The 12,994-nt window shown below is 61.2% G+C and overlaps 1 protein-coding gene and 1 long non-coding RNA gene across 5 annotated transcripts; one reads left to right on the forward strand and one right to left on the reverse strand.

The window, feature by feature from the left end:
* Positions 1-1,165: 1,165 nt before the first annotated feature.
* LOC308235846 (protein C19orf12 homolog) lies at positions 1,166-7,381 on the reverse strand. 4 transcript variants are annotated; one of them, XM_080645016.1, is made up of 3 exons: positions 7,278-7,381; positions 3,649-3,824; positions 1,166-2,880 (listed from the first exon to the last, which is right to left on the reverse strand). In XM_080645016.1, exons 2-3 carry the CDS (start codon positions 3,806-3,808, stop codon positions 2,615-2,617), a joined length of 426 nt encoding a protein of 141 aa, XP_080501142.1. In that variant the 5' UTR covers positions 3,809-3,824; positions 7,278-7,381; the 3' UTR covers positions 1,166-2,614. The 4 variants fall into 4 exon arrangements, with proteins under 4 accessions (XP_080501142.1, XP_080501144.1, XP_080501143.1 ...); XM_080645018.1 differs by having other exon boundaries at positions 1,169-2,880; positions 3,649-4,034; positions 7,278-7,371; XM_080645017.1 differs by lacking the exon at positions 7,278-7,381 and adding an exon at positions 6,950-7,137 and having other exon boundaries at positions 1,169-2,880.
* On the forward strand, positions 6,899-12,672 carry LOC308235085. The gene is made up of 3 exons (XR_013959164.1): positions 6,899-7,202; positions 11,603-11,695; positions 12,068-12,672. It is a non-coding gene; the product is annotated as an uncharacterized lncRNA (long non-coding RNA).
* Positions 12,673-12,994: the final 322 nt, after the last annotated feature.

Below are 12,994 nucleotides of genomic sequence, written 5' to 3' on the forward strand. Positions count from 1 at the left end.
ACCCTGCATGGTGCTGGGGCAAGGGGTGCGCAGTCCCAGCCACAGCCTCCTGGTCTCATCCCCTCCCCGGGGCCCCCCCGCCTGGTCCCTGCCCCAGGGCAGCGTTCACTGGGGCTGGAGCGAGGTCTACAGGCGGCTGGGGCCGGGCAGGGGTCAGGGCCCTGTTCTGAGTCCCTCCCAGAACCCACCACCTGCTGGCTCCCCGCACCTGCACCCTGACCCCCACCTCGAGGAGCCAGCTCCAGAATGTTCCAGCGCTGACAACAGAAAGGCAGGCCCCGGGGAGCAGGGGGTGGGCAGACTGAGCCAGACACTCTGGGCAAAAAGCGGGGGCAGTTTCAATCCCTGGAGCGTGCGCTGCGGGCCCTGCCAGGGGCTCCCCCTCCAGCAGGAGGCTTTCCCAGACCCGGGCTGCCCGGGGCTCCCAGGCGGCAGGGGGAGTGGGGCCTCGTCTGCCCACAGTTCTTTCTCCCGGAAATCTGCCCCTCCAGCTGCCACAGCAGTGCCCTGCCTCCAGCTTTTAAATGACCAGCATCTTACAATGCCAAAATGGCCGGCCGGCGTGGCTCCGTGGTGGAGCGTTCATTGACCGATGAACCAGGAGGTCAGGGTTCGATTCCCGGTCAGGGCACATGCCCGGGTGGTGGGCTCGATCCCCAGTGTGGGGCGTGCAGGAGGCAGCAGATCCATGATTCTATCATTAATGTTTCTCTCTCTCCATCTCCCTTCCTCTCTGAATCAATAAAAATAAACATATTGTAAAAATACTACCAACAACCTCACTTTGAGGGGTCTCCCTAAGACCGTCTATCAGGAGCCAAAATACAAGCGGAATGTTAACGCAGAAAGGCCCACGCAGCGTGTATGGTTCCAAGGACCTCCACAGGCAGCCGCACCGGGCGGGCCACTGAGTGCCAAGGCATGTTACAGCCGCCACACACGTGGGCAGATTCTGAGCTACAGCCCAGGGTTCATCCGTGGAAGGGTTCAAAGTGGCCTGAACAAGGATGCAAACGCGATAGAAACACACACACACACACACACACACGCACACACACACGCACACACGCACACACACACACACGCACACACACGCGCGCGCACACACGCGCACACACACACGCACACACGCGGCATTACAAGATGCACAAAATATACCACCTCTCACGGTGGTTGGGTGAGAGCTGGAATTCCAGCACTTTATTATGTACACTCGTCTGCGTTTTCCCAAGTCTCCGGCAATCAGCGTTGACAAATACAGGGAAAGGAATCCTTTTCAAAGACCAGGGTTAAACCCAGTGGATGCTCACGATGTTGATTGACAGGAGGGCGGGGCAGGGGGCAGCGAGGAGGAAGCCCTCTGATGCTCGCACCTGATTGGGTACCAGCCTGGGGTGGCCCTTTCAGAAATAAGTAAGTGAAGGTTTTTACAAGGAAATAAGCCCAGGGGCTGAGCAGGCCTGAGGGGAGCCGGGAAAGTACCTTCAGCCCCGAGGGGGGCTCTGGGGCCCAAAGCCCACTGCCAGCCTCCCAGGACCCGGCTGGTCATGGGTGACAGCTCAGCCCAGCGTGGGGCCTCCAGCCCCTGGGGTCAGGGGTGGGGCCGTCTGCTCCCCACGCTGTTTCCCAGGGGAAAGGAAGGCCAGCCGAGGAGAGGGGGAATCATGCAATCCCTGAGAGCACCCCCTCCATCCCTTCCGAGGGGCCTCATGGGGGGAATAGGGAGGCACCAAGGGCACCCGGCCCAGCAGCCCAGCCTCACCCCCTCTGGGTCCGCTGGGGGAGGCCGCAGCTGCAGGAGGAGCTGTGCTCCTGGTGACCTGGTGGATCAGGACGACCTCTGAGAAGCGACCGCCCTAAATCCCCACTGTCCTGCCTCTAGAACCGCACGGCCCGTCTGCGACCCCACAGGGTTCTGAACAGTCTGTCCCCCTCGCGATTCCTGAAAAGATCGCTCACCCGGGAGGCGTGCACACCCAACGCCAGGGACAAAGGGAAGGCACGGGGTTGGGGACTAAACATGGAAGGAAGCTGGGGATTCCCTGCCTGACGCCCACCTTTCCAGGCTGCTCCGCCTCCCAGTGCCTCCAGGGGGCGCTGCTCTGCCTCCCTGAGAGTGTGTGTGTGTTGGGGGGGGGGGGCGGCGGGGAGGGGGGAAGGGAGGAGGGGTGCCCTCCTGCCCAGGATGTCAGACCCCCACCTCCATGTGCACAGAAAACTGGAGGGTGGATGGAACCTGGTGCTTCAGGAAGGTCGGAGCCTTTTGTCTCAGGGACATTGCCCTCCAGCTGCCGGGGCCCAGGTGGCCGCCTGCCTTGATCACTTCTGTGCTGCTCGGGGGCTGGGCAGGGCGGCCCATCTGGAGGGGTCCCCGTCCCACCTGGGGTCCTCGACAGCAGTCACCTTCACAGCTGAGCGGCTGACCCCTCCGCCCTCCGTGTCAGGAGCGTGGACGCAGAACCTGTCCCCACGTCAGCCGCAGGCGCCTCTGCTCGGCAGCTTCCCACGGGCCGCGCCCACGGCGTCTTCATCAGTATTTTCCAGATCAGGACCCAGCACAGGGCCCAGGCGCCCCCCAAGTCAGGTGCCCCCCGAGTTAGGTGCCCCGCCGAGCCTAGTCGCCGTACTGCACTTCGGCCTGCAGCTCCTTGGTGACGTAGCCCACGAGCAGCGCCAGCAGCCGTTCCTGCAGGGCCTCGCTGCCCATGACCAGCATGGTCAGCTGCACGGCGTCCGTCCACTCCAGGTGCCTGACGATGGCCGTGACCTGGCTGAGCAGCTTCTCCTGCTCGGCGGGCGGCAGCTCCATGAGGATCTGGGGGACCGGCTTAAACTGCCCGCTTGTCATCCAGGCCCCTAAGAGCCCCCCGACGGCGCCCCCTGGGGAACAGGAGGTTCGGTTAGTCGGGCTGTTGACAATGACGGCCTCGGAGCTCGCGGGGAGCTCGTCACAGGATTGAGGGGGCAGCCCAGGGCTCGGGCCACAGCCCATGGTTCAGGCCCAGCCCGCCGTGGTCCGGGTCATGGCCCGTGGTCCGTGTCACAGCCCGTGGTCTGGGTCACGGCTTGTGGTCTGGGTCACAGCCCGTGGTCTGGGTCACGGCCTGTGGTTGGGGTCACCCGGGAATCCTCCTGCTCCCAGACTAGAGGAAGCAACTCACCCGACCTCCCAGGGACCATGGGAAGCAGCCAAACCTCCCTCATTGCCACAAACTGGTCCCCAGACGGGAGCAGGGGTGAGACCAGGGGCAGGTGCATTGTGGGCGACTGTGGGCGCCTTCTCCTGCACGGACTGAGGACCGGGGACTGGGGACCGGGGGGCCGGGTGCTCTCTGAACAGCTAACGTGAGCGGCCAGGGGCCTGGATGCCAGCTCCCCCTGTCCCTGCAATAAGACAGGATCGGGCCTCCCCAGGGGCACAGGGCACACCCCTCGGGCAGGGCGCCCTCCAGTCCGCATGCACGGCCCCACAGGAGGAGCGCCCTGTGCTTCTGAGACACAGACACGTGTGTTTCCCCCGGACACGTCTGTCCACAAAGGCCGTGTCTCAGACTCAGCTCGCCAGCCCCTCCCGCAGGTCGCAGGCTCCCGTGAGGCCCCTGTGGACCCAAGGCCTTTGTCCCCCACCCCGCGGGGCACTGCACTCACCAACGGCCAGTCCTGGCGGGCCCCCGACCAGGCCCCCGACAAAGGCCACGGCGCCGGTGACCAGGGCGCCCCGCCCCGCGTGCTTGACGGCCGCCTTCATCTTCCTCGCCTCCGAGAGGGAGCACAGCAGCTTCATGGCGTCCTCCACCATCAGGGGCATGGCGTGCCCCGCCGGCCTGCGGGAGGGAGGGGGGAGGGAGGGTGCCCACACGTCAGTGTTCCCACCCGAAGCAGCTCTTCCCAGTGTCCAGGGTGGACCCCAGCTCTGCGGAGGGCGAGAGGACAGCACCGTCACGTGACAAGCCTTCTGTCACCGAGGAAGCGGGGCGGCCGGTGGTCAATAAGCAAACAGGCCCGGCCAGGTGGCTCAGTGGTTGAGCGTCGACCTGTGAACCAGGAGGTCAGGGTTCAATTCCCGGTCAGGGCACAGGCCCTGGTTGCGGGCTCCATCCCCAGTAGGGAGCGTGCAGGAGGCAGCCGATCAGTGATTCTCCCTCATCACTGATGTTTCTCTCTCTCCCTCTGCCTTCCTCTCTGACATCAATAAAAACATTAAAAACAAACAAACAGAAAAAAAAAGCCACCGCTGGGAAAGGCAGCCCACCTCTACTCGGGGGCCGGGCCGCGGCAGGAAGACACACCAGCCAGAGGAGAAAAGATTCACACAGTCCCAGGGACCCGAGGACGGGTGGATCCTACGGAGAAGGACCTGACCTTTGGAACAAGGTGACAGGAAGCCTCTGGGGTCAGGAGGCTGTTTGCCCAGCTGGCAGCTGGGGCATGGCAGGGCGGGGCGGGCTCTGCCTAGGGTCCTGGGGATGGAGCGCCCCCGCCTGGTGGGGCCGGGAAGTAAATCAAAGCGGAGCTACTTCCAGCTTGAGCTGCAGCCAAACCCAGCGGGGCACCTCCCTCCCCCTCTCCTCCACTTCCCTCCCCCTCCCCCTCCGTGGGGCTGAGCATGCTGACAGCTGCTGAGGAGCCCAGGAGGACACAGGGCAGCCTCTAGCTCCATGGCTGTGGGTCGATGAGGCTCTTTTTAAACCACGGGCAATCCGGACCCGTCTCCAATGTGCCACTGTCCTCCCGGTCCCGGGGGGAAAACGGGGAGTTCTCAGATCAAATCCCGGATCGCCCCACCCACAGGCAGGGTTTCGGAACTTCTCGCAGGCCCAGGAGAGCTGTGGTCCCGTGCGCCAGTGCCTGGGACCCTTCTTTTTTATATATATATTTTATTGATTTTTACAGAGAGGAAGGGAGAGGGATAGAGAGCTAGAAACATCAATGAGAGAGAAACATTGATCAGCTGCCTCCTGCACACCTCCTACTGGGGATGTGCCCGCAACCAAGGTACATGCCCTTGACCGGAATCGAACCCGGGACCCTTCAGTCCGCAGGCCGACGCTCTATCCACTGAGCCACACCGGTTAGGGCCCTGGGACCCTTCTTTTATATATATTTACTAGAGGCCCGGTGCATGAAAATTCATGCACTGGAGGGGGGTCCCTCAGCCCCGCCTGCCCCCTCTCACAGTCCGGAGCCGTCAGGGGTGGGGAGGCGACCCGGCAATCAGAGGAAGGTGACACCCCATCACACCTCTGCTGCTGCCACTGCCAGCAGCGCAAGCCTGGGCCGGCCCTGGGTGGCTGAGGGGACTGGGTGCTGCCATATTAGAGGGCGGGGCAGTCAATTAGCATATTCCCTCCTTATTGGCTGTGGGCGCCGCCATCTTTGCGACAGCGTGAGGGTCAATTAGCATATTCCGTCTTTATTAGTTAGGATATTTATATACTTTACATTGATTTCAGAGAGGAAGGGGGAGGGAGAGAGAGAGAAACATCCATGATGAGAGAGAATCATGGACCAGCTGCCTCCTGCACAGCCCACACTGGGGATCAATCCCACAACCCGGGCATGTGCCCGACCGGGAATCGAACCGTGACCTCCCGGTTCATGGGTCGACTCTCAAGCACTGAGCCACGCGGGCCGGGCCCTCTGACATTCCCCAGATGAGGGATCCCCCAAGGGCACAGCTCACTGAAGGTCATGTCAGCCCAGCAGCCTGGTGGGGGGACGCTGCCTTCACAGCCAGCCCAGGGGGTCTCCAGCCGGACCCGGGAGGCAAGACTGAAGGGCCTGACCCGGGACGCAGCATCCATGACTCTGTCCTCGAGTCAGAAATTGCGAAACAGCATCAGCCAGAGGCGTCTGTCTGCCAAGTGGGGTTTGAGGCAGCGGAGGGCGGGCTGCCCTGGGACTGGCAGGTAGCTGGGGGGGGGGGGGGCGGGGGAGGGGGACAGGCGGGAAGGCCTGGGCCTGCTCCACTCCCCGGAGTCCTGGACCCCCACGCACCCTCCTGCCTCCCCTGGGTCCCAAAGAACTGTGTGCAGAGATAACAAGAAAGCAGGTCTGACTGCTGGCGGAGGACCAGGGGCTGAAAATGCAAACTCGGCGGAGACTCAGGTCACGGGGTCAGGTCATCTGCACCAGCGGGGACACGCGTTCCTTCCGGGGACTCGTTCCCCTCCCGGCTGGGAAACGCCCCCAGCCCCGGCCCCCTCATCGCAACACGATTTGGGGTTCTGCCGGGAGCAGTGACTCCCCGACAGCTATTTTTATTCATCGCAGACCCGTGCCTGTGGCCTCCCCCTTTGAAAGGCCTTTGCTTTCTAGGGGGACAGTTGCTGGCGTTTCCATCGGGAGATGGCGCCTGCACCTCGGAGGCGTCTCTGGTGAAAAGTCAGGAGGGCCGGCCGCATGGACCTGCCTTTCCAGGCAACTGAGGCCGGAGCTGCGCTGCGCCCAGGCCTGCCCCTGCTCTTCCAACTCCCTTTTTTATATTTTATTGATTTATTACAGAGAGGAAGGGAGAGGGATAGAGAGCTGGAAACATCGATGAGAGAGAAACATCGATCAGCTGCCTCCTGCACACCTCCCACTGGGGATGTGCCCGCAACCAAGGTACATGCCCTTGACCGGAATCGAACCCGGGACCCTTCAGTCCGCAGGCCGACGCTCTATCCACTGAGCCACACCGGTCAGGGCCCAACTCCCTTCTTTAAAGACGGAAGAAGCTACCAGGCCCGACCAAACGCACCCCCCCCCCCCCCTGCATCGCTGACAGACCTCCCGGGTCACCCCTAACCGCTCGCTCCGAGCCTCCTCCCGCGGGGCTCGCCAGGTGCGCGCACGTCCGCCGGTGCCGCCAGGACTCCGCCCGCGCCCGTCACGCCCGCCCCGACGCACGCCCGGCCCGGCGGCAGGACACACCCGCTCACCGGGGACGGGGCAGGGACACAGGTACCTGGGGTGTTGAAGGAAGAGGCGCGCAGGCACCGGGTCCCTGCGGGAGGTCACACACACCCCCCTTCCCCGGCTGGTGCGGCGAGACACGGGCCTGGCACCGGGTCCCCGCGGGGCACTGGGTGCGGCCGGGGTCAGGCGCCCGGGGCCACCCTCGCTCGCGCTTCCGCTTCCTCCGGGCCGACCGCACGCTCCGCGCTCCACGTCTCCAACCGGAAAATGAATGAAGCGCCCGGGTCCGCCCGCCAGTGCAGGTCAGCTCCGCGGGCCCCGGACACGCGCGCCTCTCCCCGGCCGCCCCGCCCGGCCCCGCCCGCGCGGGCGCTCACCTGCTGGAGGCCGGCGCGCGGTCACCCGCCGCCTCCCGGGGACTCGGGCCGCGCGCCCGAGGGTCACCCAGACCGCGAGCTCCGCGCGCAGGCCCCGCCCTCCCGCCTTCCGGCTCGGGCGCTGGGACCTTCCGGGTCGCCACAGAACACGGAGCAGCGGAACCGGGTTCTCAGGGCGCAGCCACCGCGCTCGGGTCCCTGGTCCCCAACCTCTCGGGAGGACTACGGGCAGGGCGTGCGCCCCTCCGACCCGGCCCGGCCCCCCCGGTCTGCTGTGTGGCCCTAAGGGCACCCCTGCCCTTCACCCCGCCCCACACGGAGCCCCTGTCTCCCTTGGGCTCTGTGGGCCTCGGGCCTAGGGACCCACGTCCTCCCAGCCCCGTGCTCCAGAGCACAGCGCCTTGGGAAGGAGGGGCTAGGTTAGTGTTTGGTGACTTAAGGCCAGAGTCTAATAGCAGGGCCTCTGGGCCTGGGGCCGGGGGTGGGGTGGGGTGGAGGTTGCGGGGAGAGGGGACCCGGAAAGGCCAAGGGCAGCTTCACTCCTAGGGCTCCAGGACCAAGCTGATGGGGAGCCTGGAGGATGCAAAGGGCCTGAAGAGTGTGGGGTAACAGGGCCCCGCAGATCCCCAAATCTCCAAATTAGAGATTGCTTGTAATACCAAATACCACCTAAGTGCTGAGTGAATAGCAGTTACATTGTACAGCTTAGGAATCATGACAGGAAAACGATGTCTGCACCTGTTCAGTTCGAGCTGGTTTAGGCCTAACTACACAGTACATGTCAGCAACAATGTAACAACATAACCAACCACCCAGTGATGCCAGCAACAATGTAACAACATAACTAACTACCCAGTGGTGTCAGCAACAATGTAACAACATAACTAACCACCCAGTGATGCCAGCAACAATGTAACAACATAACTAACCACCCAGTGGTGTCAGCAACAATGTAACAACATAACTAACCCCCCATTGGTGTCAGCAACAATGTAACAACATAACTAACCACCCACTGATATCAGCAACAATGTAACAACGTAACTAACCACCCACTGATATCAGCAACAATGTAACAACATAACTAACCACCCACTGATATCAGCAACAATGTAACAACATAACTAACCACCCACTGATGTCAGCAACAATGTAACAACATAACTAACCACCCAGTGATGTCAGCAGCACTATGACAACATAACTAACCACCCAGTGGTGTCAGCAACAATGCAACAACATAACTAACCACCCAGTGGTGTCAGCAACAATGTAACAACATAACTAACCACCCACTGATGTCAGCAACAATGTAACAACATAACTAACCACCCAGTGATGTCAGCAACAATGTCACAACGTAACTAACCACCCAGTGATGTCAGCAACAATGTCACAACGTAACCAACCACGCAGTGATGTCAGCAACAATGTAACAACATAACTGGCACCCTGGCCCTGCCTTTTTCACCTTCACATCGCAGTTTTACTTGACCTGTTCTGTGTGCTGGTAGGTGTGGACCCTCAAACTCTTCCCACCGTGCTGGGGTTGCCCACAGCACACTGACCCGCTGTGCAGGCGTGTGGCCCGGGAGCGACAGTGCACTCCGGGGCGTGTGCACAACCACAGAACTGCCCGACGACGCGTTTCCCGGAGTGTATCCCCATGGTCAGTGACGCACGGCTGCACAGCTGTGTACAGTCTCAACCACTTTATCGAGCTGTGATCAGCACCCAAAAAGCTGTTCATATTCAATATCTAAAACTCCATAAAGCTGGGGACAAGTACACACCCATGAAACCATCAGCACCATCAAGGCCATCAGTACATCTGTCAGCTCTGGACGATCCCTGCTGCCCCCTCTCTTATATAATAGAGAGTGTGAGTGTGTGTGTGTGTGTGTGTGAGCACAGAGCCCTGGCCGGCTTGGCTCAGTGGCTGGAGCATCAGCCTGCAGACTGAAGGGTCCCAGGTTTGATTCTGCTCAAGGGCCTGTACGTGGATTGCAGACTCCTCCCCGGTCAGGGCACATGGGGGCAGCAACCAGTCCATGTGTCTCTCTCACATCCACGTTTCTCTCCATTGCTCCCCCTCCCTTCCACTCTCAGTGCCCAGTGCAGCAGAGTCAGCTGCGGGCAGGACGCTGCCCAGCGCTCCAGACGTGTTTCCATACCCGAAACTGTCCTGTCATCACTTATACTTGCGTTCCCCCTGTCCTCCCCTCCCCCCTTCCCTGTCCCCCTAACAGGGAGGGCCTGAAGCGTTAGCCAGGGCTCCCCTGGCCGCAGGGGCAAACCCGATGTACCCCTAACGGGGAGCTTTAGCTTGAGTTGGAGTGACTGAGGCTGCGCCCTGGCCCAGGTTAGGGAGAGCCCAGCTCAAGGGGTGGGGAGGAGAGGGGAGCCCACGCTTTGGCCTGGAAGAGGTTCGGTTTCTCTGCGGGCAGCGCCCCCTGGTGGCCCATGAAATCACAGCGGCTCACTCCTTCCCTGGAGACCGGGGAGGGGGACCAGGAGGGGAAGACGCTTCTAGGTGGGAATGGAACACACCTTTAGCCCGTCAGGTCTGAGGCCAGGAACCTGTGACACCCAGACCGCACCCTCCCTGTGGCTGCGGGGCCTCCTGCGTGGGGTCCCCAGCGCACAGCGATGCGCACAGCCCCGAGGCCTGCCTTGGTTTCCTCATTTGGGAAAGGGCCATGATAGAGCTGGTGTCCCCTGGGACTGTCCCGGATATCCCAGCAGGCCGTGCGTAGGGTCTAAATGGTTCTGGTTGCCCTGTCCAGTGTGGCTCAGTGGATAGAGCCTCGACCTGTGGACCTAAGGGTCCCGGGTTCGATTCTGGTCAAAGGCACGTACCTCGGTTGCAGGATCGATCCCCGGCTCTGGTCAGGGCGTCGGCAGGAGGCAACCAACCCATGTGTCTCTCTCCCATCGATGTTTCTCTTTTTCTGTCTCCCCCCACCTCCCTTCCACTCTCTCTAAAATCAACGGAAAAATATCCTCAGGTGAGGGGTAACAAAAAATAAGAAGAAATAGAAATAACTGCTCTCGTTCCCATGGCAGGCTGTGAGATGATCAGCGTCAGTAAAGCCCCAGGTGAGCGGCAGGCACCCAGAGGGCCAGGAGGCCTACCCCCACACCCTCCACACTGCACCCCATTCCCCGAGCCCCACAATGCCCCTGAGGGTGAGGTTGTGTTCCCAGAGCCAGCCGGAGCCAGAACTCAGATGGGGTCCCCTGAGGCCAGCACCCCCACCCTCACTCCCACCCTGCTCCCCCCAGGGGCTGAGTGAGCCAGCCCCTACCTGACACGGCTCTATCGGGAGAAACTCACCCAGACCCAAGGCTGGGTGACCCCGGGTACAGGCCACACACCCCCCCACACACCCCCTACCGCCTGCAACCTCTTAACTAGAGCACATGAGAGAACTTCACATCATTTTGGAGACTGAAAACTGAGATGTTATGGCCCAGCTGGCGTGGCTCAGTGGTTGAGCATCCACCTAGGAACCAGGAGGTCACAGTTCCATTCCCGGTCAGGGCACAGGCCTGGGTTGCGGGCTCGATCCCCAGTGTGGGGGGCATGCAGGAGGCAGCCGATCCATGATTCTGTCTCATCATGGATGTTCCTATCTCTCCCTCTCTCTTTCTCTCTGAAATCAATTTTAAAATATATTTAAAATAATAATAATAATAATTTTAAAAAGCCAGAAATTCTAAGTTAGAATTCACAAAAGCAACTCTATAGAACTGAGATTCACCCTGAAATCCATTTGTTGGGAGAATACAGTGATGCCCTACTTCAAAATCTGCTGTTGCCTAGACGACATGGCTCAGTGGTTGGTGTTGACCTATGAACCAGGAGGTCAGGGTTCGATTCCCAGTCAGGGCACAGGCCCGGGCTGCAGTCTTGATCCCCAGTGGGGGGCGTGCAGGAGGCAGCCGGTCCATGATTCTCTCTCATCATGGATGTTTCTCTCTCTCTCTCTCCCCCCCCTTCCTCTCTGAAATCAATTATATTTGTCCTAGAGGCCCGATGCACGAAATTCGTGCCAGAGTGGGCCTTCCTTCCCCCGGCTGCTGGCACCGGCTTCCCTCTGGCACCCGGGACCCGGGTTGCAGCCCCGGCTCCGTCAGGAAGGTCGTCCAGTCTAATTAGCATATTACACTTTTATTATTATAGATAATCTACTGTTAGATTTGAGATTGCAAATAAAGTGTGGGCCCCTGAGACAGGTCACAGGTGGCCCCGAGGGGCCCCGCACGGCCAGGCTGCTACGAGAGAAACTCTTTGTACGAATCCGCCCCGTCTTCCTTCTCAGGTCCCCCGGAGAGCCCGCCGCGCCGGGAAGACTTGGTCTCCGTCGGAGAAGAGCGGTGTGCGTGGTTGCGTGGAACATGCCATTCTCACGCGAGTATGTCTGTAATTGCCCCGTTTCCCGCATAACGCGGTGCCGGGCCAATGGGCTTTCGCGGTGTGGCCGTGCCTGTCCCGTGAAGGTCTCATCACAGGGCATCACAGAGCCGCTGCTGTGATTCCGGAGGGTTCTTTCCAGTTGCTGGGGGCTGGGATGTGCCCTCCCAGCCGTGTTCCGAGGCCGCTCCGCTGGGGTTGGGGGTTCCCTTCGGGGGGTGCGGGACCGTGGCCTGTTAGGGATTTGGTTCAGTGGGAGTTCACAGAGAAGGGGGGGCGGCCGCCTCCTGCAGGCCCCCCACACTGGGGATCAAGCCTGCAACCTGGGCAGGTGCCCTGACCGGGAATCGAACTGTGACCTCCTGGTTCCTAGGTCGACGCTCAGCCGCTTCGCACGCGCTGGGGCTGAGCCATCCCCGCGTGTGTGTGCTCCTTGCTGTTGGCGGCGTACACATCACTTCCAGCGCCCGTCTGGACCGCGCTCTGCTCACCCGCCTGCCCTGGCCTGTGGGGGCGCAGCTCACGCCCAGGCCTGCGGGGGCGCACACCACAGACATCCTTCCTCGGGGCTCTGGAGGCTGAGGCCCAGGTCGAGGGGCGGGCCGTGGTGGGCTCCTCCCCCCGGCCTCCTCCTGGGCTTGCGGGCGGCCGCCCCCCCTTCTCTGTGCGCGGGGAGCAGTGATGTTGGGGCTCCAGCCTGTGAGTTGGGGGGGCAAGCAATTCAGTCCAGAGGGTTGCATAACTGTCTTTTAAGATTGCTGAAGCCGCCCTAGCCGGTTTGGCTCAGTGGATAGAGCGTCGGCCCCACAGACTGAAGGGTCCCGGGTTCGATTCCGGTCAAGGGCATGTACCTTGGTTGCGGGCACATCCCCAGTGGGAGGTGTGCAGGAGGCCACTGATCGATGTTTCTCTCTCATCGATGTTTCCATCTCTCTATCCCTCTCCCTTTCCTCTCTGTAAAAAATCAATAAAATATATTAAAAAAAAAAAAAGATTGCTGAAGCCCCAGCCGGTTGCTCAGTGGTTAGCGCGTCGGCCCACAGACGGAAGAGTCTCGGGTTCCATTCCCGGTCAGGGCACAGGCCCGGGTTGCGGGCTCGATCCCCAGTAGGGGTCGCGCAGGAGGCGGCCGATCCATGATTCTCTCTCATCACTGATGTTTCTCTCTCTCCCTCTCCCTCTCCCTTCCTCTCTGACATCCATCAAATATATTTTACAAAACCGGTGGTCTTCTCAGATGAGTCTGAAACCTCACCCGCCCACACGGAGTGGCGGCGTTTCTTTCAGGAGGCGGGTCACC

This window comes from Plecotus auritus (genome assembly GCF_963455305.1).
Source record: "Plecotus auritus genome assembly, chromosome: 10".
NCBI lineage: Eukaryota > Metazoa > Chordata > Mammalia > Chiroptera > Vespertilionidae > Plecotus > Plecotus auritus.